General features: G+C 41.5%; 1 protein-coding gene across 3 annotated transcripts in view; it reads right to left on the bottom strand.

Moving 5' to 3' along the window:
* Positions 1-4,300: 4,300 nt before the first annotated feature.
* The window catches only part of LOC108413824 (acyl-CoA dehydrogenase family member 11-like), a 45,225-nt gene continuing 30,164 nt past the window's right edge, over positions 4,301-19,361 (bottom strand). For all 3 annotated transcript variants that reach the window (XM_017686500.2, XM_017686499.2, XM_017686498.2), the window contains 4 exons: positions 12,045-12,152; positions 8,138-8,303; positions 5,125-5,191; positions 4,301-4,562 (listed from right to left, as the gene is read on the bottom strand). In XM_017686500.2, coding sequence (XP_017541989.2) covers positions 4,445-4,562; positions 5,125-5,191; positions 8,138-8,303; positions 12,045-12,152 — 459 coding nt within the window. In that variant the 3' untranslated portion in view covers positions 4,301-4,444. The remainder of the gene's footprint in view (positions 4,563-5,124; positions 5,192-8,137; positions 8,304-12,044; positions 12,153-19,361) is intronic.

The following is a 19,361-nucleotide window of genomic DNA, read 5'->3' as shown; positions in this document are numbered from 1 at the left end:
TCACTCATCTCCACACCTCGCAGCTGTTCCCACCTCTCACAGTGAAGTCAGGTCAAAGTTTATTTACACACCGCTGTTTACATCAGGTGTGGTCACCAAGCAGCTTTACAGAAAATCCCTGTCTAAGCCCCCATGAGCGTCACCCAGAACAATACCTTAGAGCAAGAGAAAGAAACCGTGAGAGGAACCTTGACTCAACCCATCTTCCTCTGGATGACACTGCATAGCAGAACAAGCCATCTGGTCACAGAAGCTTTTGCTTTGAGAAATTTGTATAACCCTCAGCCAATCAGGGTTCGGCACGTTAACATTCAACAGGACAAAAATGGACCACCACAACATAAATCAACAAAAACACTTTAGCTTTTAACACAGTAATTAGATCATTAAAGAAGAACAGACACAGGCCTACAGAGAGACTCGGATACACCACCGACAAACTGATTACAATGAGGAGCTCCAGACTCGTGCAGGTGAGGAAGAGCAGAGTGAAGAGGCTGTTTATGATGTGTACATATGTGAGCTCTGCAGGGTTCAGTGTTATATTCAGATAAACTGCTTCATCAACACTTCCTGCTCACCACCTCCCCTCATTAAAGCACATTAACATCACAGTAACTTGTCCTGAACCTCAGCCTGGAGACTTCAGAGACCAGGTGACTCATTACTTCAGTCAGGGGTAAATATAGACCACAGATACAGCACAAAGGTCAGAGATCACCTCTCATTTCATTTACTGTCACAAAGTTCAACAACAAGTTTAAGCTCTTCGGTTTTCAGATGTTTGTGAGATTAGATATGAGAGAATCCACTTGCACCATTAAGGAGAAAGTCAAAGAGAAAAAAAAAAAACTTTAAAAGCTCCAGAGAAAACGTTCCTCCTAACAACCACCTGGAAAAGCTGGTCGACCCCAAAACTGCCCCCATCAGATAAACAGCACTGAAAGCTTTGATCTCTGTGAGAGAGAAGATCAAGCTGCTTCAGATCTGAAAACATCCACAGGTGTTTCTGTCCATCCTTCCACTGTGAGAAGACCACTCAGCGCTGTGGGTCTGAAAGGACGTGTAGCTGATCAAGAAGAACCTCACTGAGAAAAGTATAACACCCACTCTAGACCACTGAGGCTGGACATCTGAGATATGGAATGAGGTTTTGTGGACAGATGAATCTAAAATTGGGAAGATATTCAATCTAAAGTGCGATCCATTGCTCTGATGACTCCAGCAACTCCTACACCTGGATCTCCTCAGCAGTGAGTCCGGGGTCATTACTGTGCTGCATAATGAATTTCCTCCCAGTCACAGGGAGCTGGATGATGGATTATAATTAGTTTGTAATGATCAGCATTCATGACGTCTTCTATCAGAAACAAACCCCCGTCTCCAGGTGACGGTCTTCATCTCCAGACATGCGTCGATTCTTGACCGGAACCTGATTCTGAACCTGTGATTCAGAACCTGAACCCGATTCTGAACCTGAAATTGTGATTCTGAACCTAAAATTGTGATTCTGAACCTGAACCCAATTCTGAACCTGAATTTGTGATTCTGAACCTGAACCCAATTCTGAACCTGAATTTGTGATTCTTAACCTGAATTTGTGAACCTGTAATCTGGACCTGAACCTGCAATTCTGAACCTGAATTTGTGATTCTGGACCGGAATCTGATTCTGAACCTGTGATTCAGAACCTGAACCCGATTCTGAACCTGAAATTGTGATTCTGAACCTGAACCCAATTCTGAACCTGAATTTGTGATTCTGAACCTAAATTCCTGATGCTTTTTCAGGCGGTAAAAATTCAGGTTCTGGTGACACTGATTCAACTCCATACATTAGTTTATAAAACCTTCCTCCACGTCTCAGACATCCAGTTTTAGCGTCCTATAGCATATTCTCCTTTTCTCAGAGGTTCTTCTTGATCGGCTACACGTCCTTTCAGACCCACAGCGCTGAGTGGTCTTCTCACAGTGGAAGGATGGACAGAAACACCTGTGGATGTTTTCAGATCTGAAGCAACTTGATCTTCTCCTCTCTCACAGAGATCAAAGCTTTCAGTGCTGTTTATCTGATGGGGGCAGTTTTGGAGTCGACCAGCTTTTCCAGGTGGTTGTTAGGAGGAACGTTTTCTCTGGGGCTTTTAAAGTTATTTTTTTTTCACTTTGACTTTCTCCTTAATGGTGCAAGTGGATTCTCTCATATCTAATCTCACAAACATCTGAAAACCGAAGAGCTTAAACTTGTTGTTGAACTTTGTGACAGTAAATGAAATGAGAGGTGATCTCTGACCTTTGCGCTGTATCTGTGGTCTATATTTACCCCTGACTGAAGTAATGAGTCACCTGGTCTCTGAAGTCTCCAGGCTGAGGTTCAGGGCGAGTTACTGTGATGTTAATGTGCTTTAATGAGGGGAGGTGGTGAGCAGGAGGTGTTGATGAAGCAGTTTATCTGAATATAACACTGAACCCTGCAGAGCTCACATATGTACGAGTCCAGACCTCAACATCAACCAGCTTCTAAGACTTAGCTTTGGAGGCTGTCTGCAGGTTCTTTGAGGAGCTGAAAGTGAGTCTCCTGTAAAGAATGGAAGCTGGAATGAATGGAGTGAGACTCACTGACTGGACACAGCTGAGAGTAGAGTTAGATGTTGAGGGTTGTTTATTACATGTTTAAAATAATTAATAACAATGAATCGATTTGTCTTAATTGCTCAAGCTAGAGCCTAATCTATAACTCTAAGGAGCCTCATCTGAATGTATTCATACATACAGAGAGAGAGAGAGCTTCATGGAATGGGATTCCATGGCAGAGCAGCTGCATCCAAGCCTTACATCACCAAGCGCACTGCAAAGCGTGGAATGCAGTGGTGTAAAGCGCTGCCACTGGACTCTAGAGCAGTGGAGACGTGTTTTCTGGAGTGACCAATCACGCTTCTCCATCTGGAAATCCGATGGATGTACTTGTCTGACTGAATCGTGCCAAGTGTAAAGTTTGGTGGAGGGGGGATCATGGTGTGGGGGTGTTTTTCAGGAGTTGGGCTCGGCCCCTTAGTTCCAGTGAAAGGAACTCTTAAAGCTTCAGCACCAAGAGATTTTGGACAATTTCATACTCCCATCTTTGTGGGAACAGTTTGGGGACGGCCCCTTCCTGCTCCAACATGACTGCGGCACCAGTGCACAAAGCAGGTCCATAAAGACATGGATGAGCCAGTTTGGTGTGGAAGAGCTTGACTGGCCTGCACAGAGTCCTGATCTCAACCCCATAGAACACATTTGGGATGAATTAGAGCGGAGACTGTGAGCCAGGCCTTCTCGTCCAACATCAGTGTCTGACCTCACAAATGTGCTTCTGGAAGAACGGTCAAAAATTCCCAGAAACACTCCCAACCATTGTGGAAAGAGTTCCCAGAAGAGCTGAAGCTGTTATAGCTGCAAAAGGATTATCATAATGGATTAAGAATGGGACGTCACTCAAGTTCATGTTGTGAAGCCTGACGACCGAATACTTTTGAAAATAGTGTGGTGTGCATATATATATATATATATATATATATATATATATATATTAAACAATATATTCAGTCAATGAGTGGATATATCATATATGTCATATGTACAGTCAGCATATATATATATATATATATATATATGGTTCAGCTCCTCCATGATCATATCTCTCGCTCTCCTTCGCTCAGCTTGTGGGTTCTTGTTTCAGTGGAGGTTCTTGAGGGAAACCGAAGCTCCACCAAGCTGCTGCTGTTGTTAGTTTGCTGTTGGTTGATTTACCCACAGTTCTCCTGCGAGTGTCTGTGCTTTACTGCTACTGCAGTGAGGAGTTCTCCTTCCTGTAGACCCGACGTTCCTCGGCGATAAACAAACTCACGGCACCGCAGCAGCTGGAAATAACAGTTTCATCTGGAGAGCCGACAGTGGAACGTCTTACCGTTGAAACCTGTGTCTGAATGAGAGCGTTTCAGTCTCAAGGATCAAACTAGGAAAACGTGCCAAAATCAATCATTTTATCATGTTGACTCATTATTAACACATTACCACCACTAATGAAAACACAATAAAGAAAACCAGTAAAGATGTTCTGCTCAAATGAACCGCTTTATTCATAAGTCTTGATTTGTGAACTTATAGTTTATTATTATTAAAATTTTCATATTAAAAAAAGACCCTTTTCATTTGTAAAGTAATATTTTTGTATGGATAACATGATACATTTGCATTATGCTGCGTGGGTATATTATATATATATATATATATATATATATATATATATATATATATATACACACACACACACACACACACACACACACACACACATATATATATACGTACAGCTCTTTGTACACTGAGCTGTGGAACTAATTACCGCTGATCTGGGTTTGATTAACAGTCCTACAGCTCTACCGTGGGTCTCCTCTGTGTCTGTATGATTACATTGTTTCCTCCAAGCCTTCATAAACCACAACAGCGTCCATCCCTGTAGTTTCGGCACTGTAACAGTCTCGGGCCACTCCGCTGACCACAGGGCAAAGGTCACCCTCACACCACCTGTAGCACACATTAATGGACATATCAGCTGTACTGGATCCAGTATCATAATAATCAGGTATCATAGTGTAATGTGGATGAAGTATTGTTATGATCAGGTATTGTGATAATACAGTATTGTGAATGAAGTATCTTGATAATAAAGTTTACTGATATCGTATCGCGGCGCCTCTGTTGAGCTCCACCCTGTTTAGAATTAGACTGTAGTACAGAGCTCAGACTCAGCCTCCACGGTGGTTTTTATGTGGACTATATACACATCCTCAGCGCTGCTGAAGCTCCACTGCTGCTTTACGAGGCGTTTAACACCACGAGCCCTCAATAAATCTGAGGGCGCAGATATCCAGACTATAATGTCTGTCTTTATTAAGTGTTTATGTGGTGATATTGTCCGGGCGTGTATGATGCACAACAAAAGCCCTGGTGCTCATTTATCCGCGGCGCTGTTTAAGCCTATTGATCTGTGTTCATTGCGTTTATTGTTCTAGTTATTGATCTGCGGAGACGCGCCGATGGCTCATTAATAGAGGCATTACTGCAGCTGCTGCTCGACTCTCTCTACCTCAGAGCGGCGCAGACATCAGCAGGAGAGGATCCTTCCCACGACGCGTGATCCACCAGCAGAACTCCTGCACAACACAACACAGCACGCATTTATTCCTGCATATGTCAACTTCCAGCCTCGGGCACTCTCCGCAGACTGTACACACCACCGAACACGCTCTGGAGGACCTAACACACTTAAACGGGCGAGTCGTTCAGGGTAACAGAGGCAGATTCAGACAAATCTGGATAACTATGAGCAGGTAAAACACAAACCAGTCAAAAATGTTCAGAATTACATCTAAACAGTGACGATAATTACACAAACAATGTACAGGGGATTAAGACGAGGCAAGGAAAAGCTGCAAACTGAGGAGCACAGCATGAAATGACATCTGTACCTTATTTATCCACCCCAACCAAAAGCAGCCCAAATGTAAGTGTGACTGTGATAGCCAGCTAGCTAATGTCCATAAAGTCCATAAACCCTGATGTCATAACCCAGAAATAGGTATTAAATAAACAAAACAGAACACCTGAATTAATATTATACATGAAAACCTGCAAATAATAAAGATTCATTTATTGTGATGCACTTTGACACCAGAAGCATATCAGATAACTGCATTAATATAGAATATTTTAGTGTATTACAGTCTGTCAGAGCGACTGTGTGGATCATATGAACATTACAGAGCTTTTTAAATGAAGCAGTAGAAGCCGTATCGCCCCCTACGCTTCCTGTAGTGTATTACAGTCTGTCAGAGCGACTGTGTGGATCACATGAACATTATAGAGCTTTTTAAATGAAACAGTAGAAGCCGTATCGCCCCCTACGCTTCCTGTAGTGTATTACAGTCTGTCAGAGCGACTGTGTGGATCACATGAACATTATAGAGCTTTTTAAATGAAACAGTAGAAGCCGTATCGCCCCCTACGCTTCCTGTAGTGTATTACAGTCTGTCAGAGCGACTGTGTGGATCATATGAACATTATAGAGCTTTTTAAATGAAACAGTAGAAGCCGTATCGCCCCCTACGCTTCCTGTAGTGTATTACAGTCTGTCAGAGCGACTGTGTGGATCATATGAACATTATAGAGCTTTTTAAATGAAACAGTAGAAGCCATATCGCCCCCTACGCTTCCTGTAGTGTATGACAGTCTGTCAGAGCGACTGTGTGGATCATATGAACATTATAGAGCTTTTTAAATGAAACAGTAGAAGCCGTATCGCCCCCTACGCTTCCTGTAGTGTATTACAGTCTGTCAGAGCGACTGTGTGGATCATATGAACATTATAGAGCTTTTTAAATGAAACAGTAGAAGCCGTATCGCCCCCTACGCTTCCTGTAGTGTATTACAGTCTGTCAGAGCGACTGTGTGGATCATATGAACATTATAGAGCTTTTTAAATGAAAGAGTAGAAGCCGTATCGCCCCCTACGCTTCCTGTAGTGTATTACAGTCTGTCAGAGCGACTGTGTGGATCATATGAACATTATAGAGCTTTTTAAATGAAACAGTAGAAGCCGTATCGCCCCCTACGCTTCCTGTAGTGTATTACAGTCTGTCAGAGCGACTGTGTGGATCATATGAACATTATAGAGCTTTTTAAATGAAACAGTAGAAGCCGTATCGCCCCCTACGCTTCCTGTAGTGTATTACAGTCTGTCAGAGCGACTGTGTGGATCATATGAACATTATAGAGCTTTTTAAATGAAACAGTAGAAGCCGCATCGCCCCCTACGCTTCCTGTAGTGTATTACAGTCTGTCAGAGCGACTGTGTGGATCATATGAACATTAGAGAGCTTTTTAAATGAAACAGTAGAAGCCGTATCGCCCCCTACGCTTCCTGTAGTGTATTACAGTCTGTCAGATCGACTGTGTGGATCATATGAACATTATAGAGCTTTTTAAATGAAACAGTAGAAGCCGTATCGCCCCCTACGCTTCCTGTAGTGTATTACAGTCTGTCAGAGCGACTGTGTGGATCATATGAACATTATAGAGCTTTTTAAATGAAACAGTAGAAGCCGTATCGCCCCCTACGCTTCCTGTAGTGTATTACAGTCTGTCAGAGCGACTGTGTGGATCATATGAACATTATAGAGCTTTTTAAATGAAACAGTAGAAGCCGCATCGCCCCCTACGCTTCCTGTAGTGTATTACAGTCTGTCAGAGCGACTGTGTGGATCATATGAACATTATAGAGCTTTTTAAATGAAACAGTAGAAGCCGTATCGCCCCCTACGCTTCCTGTAGTGTATTACAGTCTGTCAGAGCGACTGTGTGGATCATATGAACATTATAGAGCTTTTTAAATGAAACAGTAGAAGCCGTATCGCCCCCTACGCTTCCTGTAGTGTATTACAGTCTGTCAGAGCGACTGTGTGGATCATATGAACATTATAGAGCTTTTTAAATGAAACAGTAGAAGCCGTATCGCCCCCTACGCTTCCTGTAGTGTATTACAGTCTGTCAGAGCGACTGTGTGGATCATATGAACATTATAGAGCTTTTTAAATGAAACAGTAGAAGCCGTATCGCCCCCTACGCTTCCTGTAGTGTATTACAGTCTGTCAGAGCGACTGTGTGGATCATATGAACATTATAGAGCTTTTTAAATGAAACAGTAGAAGCCGTATCGCCCCCTACGCTTCCTGTAGTGTATTACAGTCTGTCAGAGCGACTGTGTGGATCATATGAACATTATAGAGCTTTTTAAATGAAACAGTAGAAGCTGTATCGCCCCCTACGCTTCCTGTAGTGTATTACAGTCTGTCAGAGCGACTGTGTGGATCATATGAACATTATAGAGCTTTTTAAATGAAACAGTAGAAGCCGTATCGCCCCCTACGCTTCCTGTAGTGTATTACAGTCTGTCAGAGCGACTGTGTGGATCATATGAACATTATAGAGCTTTTTAAATGAAACAGTAGAAGCCGTATCGCCCCCTACGCTTCCTGTAGTGTATTACAATCTGTCAGAGCGACTGTGTGGATCATATGCATCATGTATGTATATGATGTTACCCATGTAGACGCGAGCCAGGCTGTATGACAGGTCCCGTGCTGCGAGCTGCAGGCTAGCTGGTTTCCATGATGCCACTGTCTGGATGGACTTGGCCAGGTCGTGGAGGGATGAGCTGAGAGAGGCTACAGCAGGAGCCACAGCAGGACCTGCTGAACGCAGACGCTCCTGGACAGATAAACACATCGGATTGCCATCAGCCGATACTCAACATTAAAGTACTGAGATCAAATCAGATACTCCACATTCAAGAACTGAGATCAAATCAGATACTCAAGATTAAAGTACTGAGATCAAATCAGATACTCAAGATTAAAGTACTCGGATCAAATCAGATACTCAACATTAAAGTACTGAGATCAAATCAGATACTCAACATTAAAGCACTGAGATCAAATCAGATACTCAACATTAAAGTACTGAGATCAAATCAGATACTCAACATTAAAGCACTGAGATCAAATCAGATACTCAAGATTAAAGAACTGAGATCAAATCAGATACTCAAGATTAAAGAACTGAGATCAAATCAGATGATGAACATTAAAGAACTGAGATCAAATCAGATACTCAACATTAAAGTAATGAGATCAAATCAGATACTCAACATTAAAGTACTGAGATCAAATCAGATGATCAACATTAAAGTACTGAGATCAAATCAGATGATCAACATTAAATTATTGAGATCAAATCAGATACTCAACATTAAAGTACTGAGATCAAATCAGATACTCAACATTAAAGAACTGAGATCAAATCAGATACTCAACATTAAAGTACTGAAATCAAATCAGATACTCAACATTAAAGTACTGAGATCAAATCAGATACTCAACATTAAAGTACTGAAATCAAATCAGATACTCAACATTAAAGTACTGAGATCAAATCAGTTACTCAACATTAAAGAACTGAAATCAAATCAGATACTCAACATTAAAGTACTGAGATCAAATCAGATACTCAAAGTACTGAAATCAAATCAGATACTCAACATTAAAGTACTGAAATCAAATCAGATACTCAACATTAAAGTACTGAAATCAAATCAGATACTCAAAATTAAAGTACTGAAATCAAATCAGATACTCAAAATTAAAGTACTGAAATCAAATCAGATACTCAACATTAAAGTACTGAGATCAAATCAGATACTCAACATTAAAGAACTGAGATCAAATCAGATACTCAACATTAAAGTACTGAAATCAAATCAGATACTCAACATTAAAGTACTGAGATCAAATCAGATACTCAACATTAAAGTACTGAGATCAAATCAGATACTCAACATTAAAGTACTGAAATCAAATCAGATACTCAAAATTAAAGTACTGAAATCAAATCAGATACTCAAAATTAAAGTACTGAGATCAAATCAGATACTCAACATTAAAGTACTGAGATCAAATCAGATACTCAACATTAAAGAACTGAGATCAAATCAGATACTCAACATTAAAGTACTGAGATCAAATCAGATACTCAACATTAAAGAACTGAGATCAAATCAGATACTCAACATTAAAGTACTGAAATCAAATCAGATACTCAACATTAAAGTACTGAAATCAAATCAGATACTCAACATTAAAGTACTGAGATCAAATCAGATACTCAAAGTACTGAGATCAAATCAGATACTCAACATTAAAGTACTGAAATCAAATCAGATACTCAACATTAAAGCACTGAGATCAAATCAGATACTCAACATTAAAGTACTGAGATCAAATCAGATACTCAACATTAAAGCACTGAGATCAAATCAGATACTCAACATTAAAGCACTGAGATCAAATCAGATACTCAACATTAAAGCACTGAGATCAAATCAGATACTCAAGATTAAAGAACTGAGATCAAATCAGATACTCAACATTAAAGTAATGAGATCAAATCAGATACTCAACATTAAAGTACTGAGATCAAATCAGATGATCAACATTAAAGTACTGAGATCAAATCAGATGATCAACATTAAATTATTGAGATCAAATCAGATACTCAACATTAAAGTACTGAGATCAAATCAGATACTCAACATTAAAGAACTGAGATCAAATCAGATACTCAACATTAAAGTACTGAAATCAAATCAGATACTCAAAGTACTGAGATCAAATCAGATACTCAAAGTACTGAGATCAAATCAGATACTCAAAGTACTGAGATCAAATCAGATACTCAACATTAAAGTACTGAAATCAAATCAGATACTCAACATTAAAGTACTGAGATCAAATCAGTTACTCAACATTAAAGAACTGAGATCAAATCAGATACTCAACATTAAAGTACTGAAATCAAATCAGATACTCAACATTAAAGTACTGAGATCAAATCAGATACTCAAAGTACTGAAATCAAATCAGATACTCAACATTAAAGTACTGAGATCAAATCAGATACTCAACATTAAAGTACTGAAATCAAATCAGATACTCAAAGTACTGAAATCAAATCAGATACTCAACATTAAAGTACTGAAATCAAATCAGATACTCAACATTAAAGTACTGAGATCAAATCAGATACTCAACATTAAAGTACTGAAATCAAATCAGATACTCAAAGTACTGAAATCAAATCAGATACTCAAAATTAAAGTACTGAAATCAAATCAGATACTCAACATTAAAGAACTGAGATCAAATCAGTTACTCAACATTAAAGAACTGAGATCAAATCAGATACTCAACATTAAAGTACTGAGATCAAATCAGATACTCAAAGTACTGAAATCAAATCAGATACTCAAAGTACTGAGATCAAATCAGATACTCAACATTAAAGTACTGAAATCAAATCAGATACTCAACATTAAAGTACTGAAATCAAATCAGATACTCAACATTAAAGTACTGAGATCAAATCAGTTACTCAACATTAAAGAACTGAGATCAAATCAGATACTCAACATTAAAGTACTGAGATCAAATCAGATACTCAAAGTACTGAAATCAAATCAGATACTCAAAGTACTGAGATCAAATCAGATACTCAACATTAAAGTACTGAAATCAAATCAGATACTCAACATTAAAGTACTGAGATCAAATCAGTTACTCAACATTAATGTACTCGGATCAAATCAGATACTCAACATTAAAGTACTGAGATCAAATCAGATACTCAACATTAAAGTACTGAAATCAAATCAGATACTCAACATTAAAGTACTGAGATCAAATCAGATACTCAACATTAAAGTACTGAGATCAAATCAGATACTCAACATTAAAGTACTGAAATCAAATCAGATACTCAACATTAAAGTACTGAAATCAAATCAGATACTCAACATTAAAGTACTGAGATCAAATCAGATACTCAACATTAAAGTACTGAAATCAAATCAGATACTCAACATTAAAGTACTGAATGGGGATCAGCCGTCACTCAACATTAAAGTACTCAGATCGGATTTGAGGACTAAATTGGATTGGGACGCCCCTCAAACTGAAATATTAAACTTTTGACAGCATCTTAGACAGATTTCACTGATTCCTCACCCCTCAGTACTTTTGTAATATTTTAATAATTATTCCCACAGGAGAGTCGAACCGAGACGTAAAGCTTATTCTCAGACTTCACTGCTAACTGCTAAACGAGTAACGTAATTAGCATCAGATAATTACACACCTGACCGAGCTCTACAATAACAGGGCTAACTAGCCTCGTTAATCAATTAGCATATTAATGCGAGCCGCTCCGCTCTGATGAGGCTTTCCTCTGTGGAGCTCGTTATGATGTTGCTGCAGTCGGAGACGGAGCGGATCCATGATTTTTCCAGACCAGAGCTGACAGGCAGCCGGGCCTGACCCCGCCCCCGCCCCCGGATCTGTAATTTGTTCTGTAATATCCGCTTTCAGATAAGATCCAAGAGACAGAGCGTTATCTCACCTCCACGTCAGAGAAGAACGCCTGCAGCACCAGCCCTGAGGACTTAGAGATGGAGCGCAGAACATCCAGAGACAGAACGTTAGTGGTTCCCTCCCATATACTCAACACCTAAAGGAGAGGGGGGAGGGAGAGAGAGGTGAGTGATGGAGAGAATAGAGAGGTAGAGAGACACAGAGAGAGATGAGTGATGGAGAGAATAGAGAGGTAGAGAGACACAGAGAGAGATGAGTGATGGAGAGAATAGAGAGGTAGAAAGACACAGAGAGAGATGAGCGATGGAGAGAATAGAGAGGTAGAGAGACACAGAGAGAGAGACACACAGAGTGGAGTGATGGAGAGAATAGAGAGGTAGAGAGACACAGAGAGAGATGTGATGGAGAGAATAGAGAGGTAGAGAGACACAGAGAGAGATGTGTGATGGAGAGAATAGAGAGGTAGAGAGAGAGAGAGATGCGTGATGGAGAGAATAGAGAGGTAGAGAGACACAGAGAGAGATGAGTGATGGGGAGAATAGAGAGGTAGAGAGACACAGAGAGAGATGAGTGATGGGGAGAATAGAGAGGTAGAGAGAGAGAGAGATGCGTGATGGAGAGAATAGAGAGGTAGAGAGACACAGAGAGAGATGAGTGATGGGGAGAATAGAGAGGTAGAGAGACACAGAGAGAGATGAGTGATGGAGAGAATAGAGAGGTAGAGAGACACAGAGAGAGATGAGTGATGGAGAGAATAGAGAGGTAGAGAGACACAGAGAGAGATGAGTGATGGAGAGAATAGAGAGGTAGAGAGACACAGAGAGAGATGAGTGATGGAGAGAATAGAGAGGTAGAGAGACACAGAGAGAGATGAGTGATGGAGAGAATAGAGAGGTAGAGAGACACAGAGAGAGATGAGCGATGGAGAGAATAGAGAGGTAGAGAGACACAGAGAGAGATGAGCGATGGAGAGAATAGAGAGGTAGAGAGACACAGAGAGAGATGAGTGATGGAGAGAATAGAGAGGTAGAGAGACACAGAGAGAGATGAGTGATGGAGAGAATAGAGAGGTAGAGAGACACAGAGAGAGATGAGTGATGGAGAGAATAGAGAGGTAGAGAGACACAGAGAGAGATGAGTGATGGAGAGAATAGAGAGGTAGAGAGACACAGAGAGAGATGAGTGATGGAGAGAATAGAGAGGTAGAGAGACACAGAGAGAGATGCGTGATGGAGAGAATAGAGAGGTAGAGAGACACAGAGAGAGATGCGTGATGGAGAGAATAGAGAGGTAGAGAGACACAGAGAGAGATGAGTGATGGAGAGAATAGAGAGGTAGAGAGACACAGAGAGAGATGAGTGATGGAGAGAATAGAGAGGTAGAGAGACACAGAGAGAGATGAGTGATGGAGAGAATAGAGAGGTAGAGAGACACAGAGAGAGATGAGTGATGGGGAGAATAGAGAGGTAGAGAGACACAGAGAGAGATGAGTGATGGAGAGAATAGAGAGGTAGAGAGACACAGAGAGAGATGAGTGATGGAGAGAATAGAGAGGTAGAGAGACACAGAGAGAGATGAGTGATGGAGAGAATAGAGAGGTAGAGAGACACAGAGAGAGATGAGTGATGGAGAGAATAGAGAGGTAGAGAGACACAGAGAGAGATGAGTGATGGAGAGAATAGAGAGGTAGAGAGACACAGAGAGAGATGAGTGATGGAGAGAATAGAGAGGTAGAGAGACACAGAGAGAGATGAGTGATGGAGAGAATAGAGAGGTAGAGAGACACAGAGAGAGATGAGTGATGGAGAGAATAGAGAGGTAGAGAGACACAGAGAGAGATGAGTGATGGAGAGAATAGAGAGGTAGAGAGACACAGAGAGAGATGAGTGATGGAGAGAATAGAGAGGTAGAGAGACACAGAGAGATATGCGTGATGGAGAGAATAGAGAGGTAGAGAGACACAGAGAGAGATGAGTGATGGAGAGAATAGAGAGGTAGAGAGACACAGAGAGAGATGAGTGATGGAGAGAATAGAGAGGTAGAGAGACACAGAGAGAGATGAGTGATGGGGAGAATAGAGAGGTAGAGAGACACAGAGAGAGATGAGTGATGGAGAGAATAGAGAGGTAGAGAGACACAGAGAGAGATGAGTGATGGAGAGAATAGAGAGGTAGAGAGACACAGAGAGAGATGAGCGAAGGAGAGAATAGAGAGGTAGAGAGACACAGAGAGAGAGACACACAGAGTGGAGTGATGGAGAGAATAGAGAGGTAGAGAGACACAGAGAGAGAGACACACAGAGTGGAGTGATGGAGAGAATAGAGAGGTAGAGAGACACAGAGAGAGAGACACACAGAGTGGAGTGATGGAGAGAATAGAGAGGTAGAGAGACACAGAGAGAGATGAGTGATGGAGAGAATAGAGAGGTAGAGAGACACAGAGAGAGATGAGTGATGGAGAGAATAGAGAGGTAGAGAGACACAGAGAGAGATGAGTGATGGAGAGAATAGAGAGGTAGAGAGACACAGAGAGAGATGAGTGATGGAGAGAATAGAGAGGTAGAGAGACACAGAGAGATGCGTGATGGAGAGAATAGAGAGGTAGAGAGACACAGAGAGATGAGTGATGGAGAGAATAGAGAGGTAGAGAGACACAGAGAGAGATGAGTGATGGAGAGAATAGAGAGGTAGAGAGACACAGAGAGAGATGAGTGATGGAGAGAATAGAGAGGTAGAGAGACACAGAGAGAGATGAGTGATGGAGAGAATAGAGAGGTAGAGAGACACAGAGAGAGATGAGTGATGGAGAGAATAGAGAGGTAGAGAGACACAGAGAGAGATGAGTGATGGAGAGAATAGAGAGGTAGAGAGACACAGAGAGAGATGAGTGATGGAGAGAATAGAGAGGTAGAGAGACACAGAGAGAGATGAGTGATGGAGAGAATAGAGAGGTAGAGAGACACAGAGAGAGATGAGTGATGTAAAGAATAGAGAGTTAGAAAGACACAGAGAGAGATGAGTGATGGAGAGAATAGAGAGGTAGAGAGACACAGAGAGAGAGATGAGTGATGGAGAGAATAGAGAGGTAGAGAGACACAGAGAGATGCGTGATGGAGAGAATAGAGAGGTAGAGAGACACAGAGAGAGAGATGAGTGATGGGGAGAATAGAGAGGGATGAGTGATGGAGAGACAGAGAGAGATGCGTGATGGAGAGAATAGAGAGGTAGAGAGAGAGAGAGAGATGCGTGATGGAGAGAATAGAGAGGTAGAGAGAGAGATGCGTGATGGAGAGAATAGAGAGGTAGAGAGACACAGAGAGAGATGCGTGATGGAGAGAATAGAGAGGTAGAGAGAGAGAGAGATGAGGGATGGGGAGAATAGAGAGGTAGAGAGAGAGAGATGCGTGATGGAGAGAATAGAGAGGTAGAGAGGGAGAGCGCTGACAGATGGAGCTGAGGCTGAGCTGAAATCAGTACAGTAATTAAAGTATAATAATTGCTGGATCCTGCAGCGCGAGCGGTGCTGTGTTTTTGGGAGAGAGAGAACAGGGAGATCTATCACTATTACAGAGATGAATGAGTCTGCTCTCGCTCACAGACGCACTGAGAGATTACAATGTTTATGCAGAGACCCCCCCACTCCCCCTGCTGTGTGGGTAATATGCTGTGTTTAAAACAAACATTCATTCTGCTCTGAAAACACCGCCATCACACTCAGAAACACTTTAGATATCCAGGACAGATCCAGCCAATCCAAACTCTGCTCCATCTGATACCACAGGGAGTCTCGATTGGTGCGTTAAATGTTCACACTTTCACATTATTACAGCATTAAACATACAGAAGATCAATACTGCAAACTACAGCTGTGCTTTACAGCATCCTGATGTAGCGATTTAGAAACAATCTAATGTGTAGTTGTGTAATTGAAATACAGTCTAATCTGCAATATAATTAAAATATGAAAATGTGGCAGTACCGTATAACTCACTACGACTCACTACAGTGCACTGAGATGACTCATTTAAATTAGATACAAATCGCCTCAGTCGTCATTACCGCATTATTATTAAAACCTCACCACCACATCACTAAAACCTCGCTACCATGTCGATAAGACCTCAGTACCTCATCACTAAAACCTCAGTACCTTATCATTAAAACCTCACTACCTCATCACTAAAATCTCACTATCACATCACTTAAATGTCACTATCACGTCACTAAAACCTCACCACGTCACTAAAACCTCACCACCACATCACCAAAACCTCAGTACCATCTTATTAAAACCTCACTACGTCATCACTTAAACCTCATTACATCATCACTAAAACCCCAATACCACATCACTACAATGGCACTACCACATCACTAAAACCTCAGTACCTTATCATTAAAACCTCACTACCTCATCACTAAAATCTCACCATCACATCACTACAACATCAATAAAACCTCATTACCATCTCATTAAAATCTCACTACCTCATCACTAAAATCTCACCATCACATCACTACAACATCAATAAAACCTCATTACCATCTCATTAAAATCTCACTGCCTCATCACTAAAGCCTCACTAGCACATCACTAGAGCCTCACCACCACAACACTAAAACCTCACTACCATGTCGATAAGACCTCAGTAGCTCATCAGTAAAACCTCAGTACCATGTTACCGAAACTTCAGTACATCACTAAAATCTCACTACCTAAATCACTAAAACCTCAATACCATCTTATTAAAACCTCACTAAAATGTCACTACCTCATCACTAAACCCTCACTACCACATTACCTGTGCGTCAATACAATGTCACTCCCAGCTCACTAACACATCACAACCACTAATAAACCTCGCAGAGAAACAGATGCAGTCTGTAAGTGTAGAACTGTATGGGAAGCGGAGCTGATACAGCAGGGCAAAAAAGTATTCAGTCAGCCACTGATTCAGAAAGTAGGAGAAAGAAACTACTAGAAAGATGAGAGAGGTAATTTTTATCATAGGTGTAGGTTCTTACTGTCCTTATTGAAGCTTTAGCTTGACGCTCGTCAGACTCCCTTGTATCAAAAAACACTCCAAAAATAAATCCACGAGTCCACTTCTTCGTTTTAACTATTTACTTGAAAACTTAACACAACATTACAAAAACATAAAATATTTCCAGTAAAAGATTCTTTTAAAGTTCAACGGAGCCTGGGAAGGGCGAGGTCAAAAAACTATTGCGCTCCAATCTCCTTCTGATTCCTACTGACCACGCTCCCCTGGCATGTCAACATCACCCCCAAATCGTGGGTTTTTAATTGTCACAATAAAAGTCAGATCTTAATTACACAATATCAATGGACTGTACATATGTAAATAGTATTTTAAATCTTTATAAATCCTTTTGAATCATGAAATTACAAACAATATTTATCTTACCCATGAATTTGCATCCTTTTAAATAATAAAAAAAAAAATATTCTAACCAAAATAAACTGCATTTAGGCTCCTACATTTCCGGCCCCTAATTGTTATCAATGCCTTGAAACAATTACTCAAAACTTAAATCACAAGGAGCCTAATACTACAATTACACATTATCTTAATCTGTAAGTCAAAACTGTATAACATTTTAACTTAAGTGCATAACTAAATCACTCATTCAGCAATGAAAAGGATACGTGAAAGTCCATTAATCAGTCTCTGACTCCTGCAGCAGGACCAGCTTAGTTACTGGTCGCAGGAGCTCGTTTGTCTGGGTCTTGACCTTCACCTGCCGAACGAAACCCCTCCAGTCTGGAAGAGCCTCTGTGATCCTTCCAAGCGGCCAGGAGTTTCTGGGCGATGTGTCGTCGATGATCAGCACCACGTCGCCGACGGTGAAATTCCTCTCAAGTGTTGACCATCGCTGGCGCTCTTGGAGCTGCATGAGGTACTCCCTGCACCAGCGCTTCCAGAATATGTCCGTGAGGTACTGGACCTGTCTCCATCTGCGGTTTGTGTACTGATCGTCCTTGCTGAACACTCCTGGAGGCAGCTCAGGCTTGACTTTCAGTAATAGGAGGTGATTAGGGGTTAAGACCTCCAAATCATTGATGTCCGAAGACGCCTTGGTAATGGGCCTACTGTTTATGATGGCCTCCGCTTCGCACAACAGGGTGTGGAGACTTTCCTCGTCCATTGTCTGCTCTTTCACTGTGGTGTTCAGAATCTTTCTCACAGAGCGGATGAGCCGCTCCCAGGTTCCTCCGTGGTGGGAGCCTGTAGGAGGGTTGAAGTGCCACTGTACACCTTTCTGCTGCAGGTGCCTTTCGATCTTGCTTGTGTTCCACTCACGTATCATTTTCCTCATCTCGCTTTCAGCTGCTCTGAAGTTCGTCCCGTTGTCTGAATACATCTCTCTGACTTGTCCTCTTCTTGCTAGGAATCTTCTGATTGCGTTCAGACATGCATCAGTGTCAAGCGAGGACGCAACTTCCAAGTGCACTGCACGAACTGCGAGACAAGTAAAGATGACACCGTATCTTTTTACATGTCCTCTTCTTCTTTTCACCAGAAATGGGCCGAAGTAGTCAACGCCTACCCGCGTGAATGGAGGATCGTCAGGCAGGACTCTGCATGTTGGTAAGTCTGCCATGAGTTGCTTGCCAGCTGTGCCATGCAGCTTCTTGCAGTCGACGCACTTGGACAACATTCTCCTGATGGCTCCATTTGCTCCAGGGATCCAGAATCTCTGTCGCAACTGAGCCAGCATGTGATTCCTTCCTGCATGTGCTGTTACTTCATGAATTTGTCTAAGAACGAGCCTTGTGACGTGCGAGTCCTTTGGCAAGATGACTTGCTGCTTGCAGTTATCTGGAAGCGCAGCACGGCTCAGCCTACCTCCTACTCTTATGAGTCCATCTTGCAGCACTGGGTTCAGCTTACGAAGTGAACTGCTTTTCTTAACTCTTTGTTGTTCTTTTAGCATTTCCAGATCTTCTTGGAATCCGTTCTTTTGTGCGTACTTCACAATTTCTGTCTCTGCTTTTGTCAAATCTTCACAGATAAGTTTTGGTACTTTGTAATCTTTCTTCAATCTGTCCATTCTTTCCTTGTTTGACAAGTTTGGTTCTTTATTTTTGTTTTCCTTCAGTTCTTTTAGCAGATCTTTCAATTTCAGGTACCAGGCTACAGCGCGCTTCAGCTTCGTCCAGGATGAGTAGTACGACATCAGCTGGTCTAGCGGGTCGTTGAGATCTTTCACTTGTATAGTATGAGATTGAACCCTTTTGACCTCTGGGTCATCCATGTTGATCATTCCCGGATCTGGATTCTTCGGCCACTGGTCTTCCTCGCAGCGCAGGAATTCAGGTC

The sequence above is a fragment of the Pygocentrus nattereri genome, chromosome 12, assembly GCF_015220715.1.
Source record: "Pygocentrus nattereri isolate fPygNat1 chromosome 12, fPygNat1.pri, whole genome shotgun sequence".
Taxonomy (NCBI): domain Eukaryota; kingdom Metazoa; phylum Chordata; class Actinopteri; order Characiformes; family Serrasalmidae; genus Pygocentrus; species Pygocentrus nattereri.
Note: the sequence above shows the minus strand (reverse complement) of the source record. Positions and strands in the feature narration are given on the sequence as shown.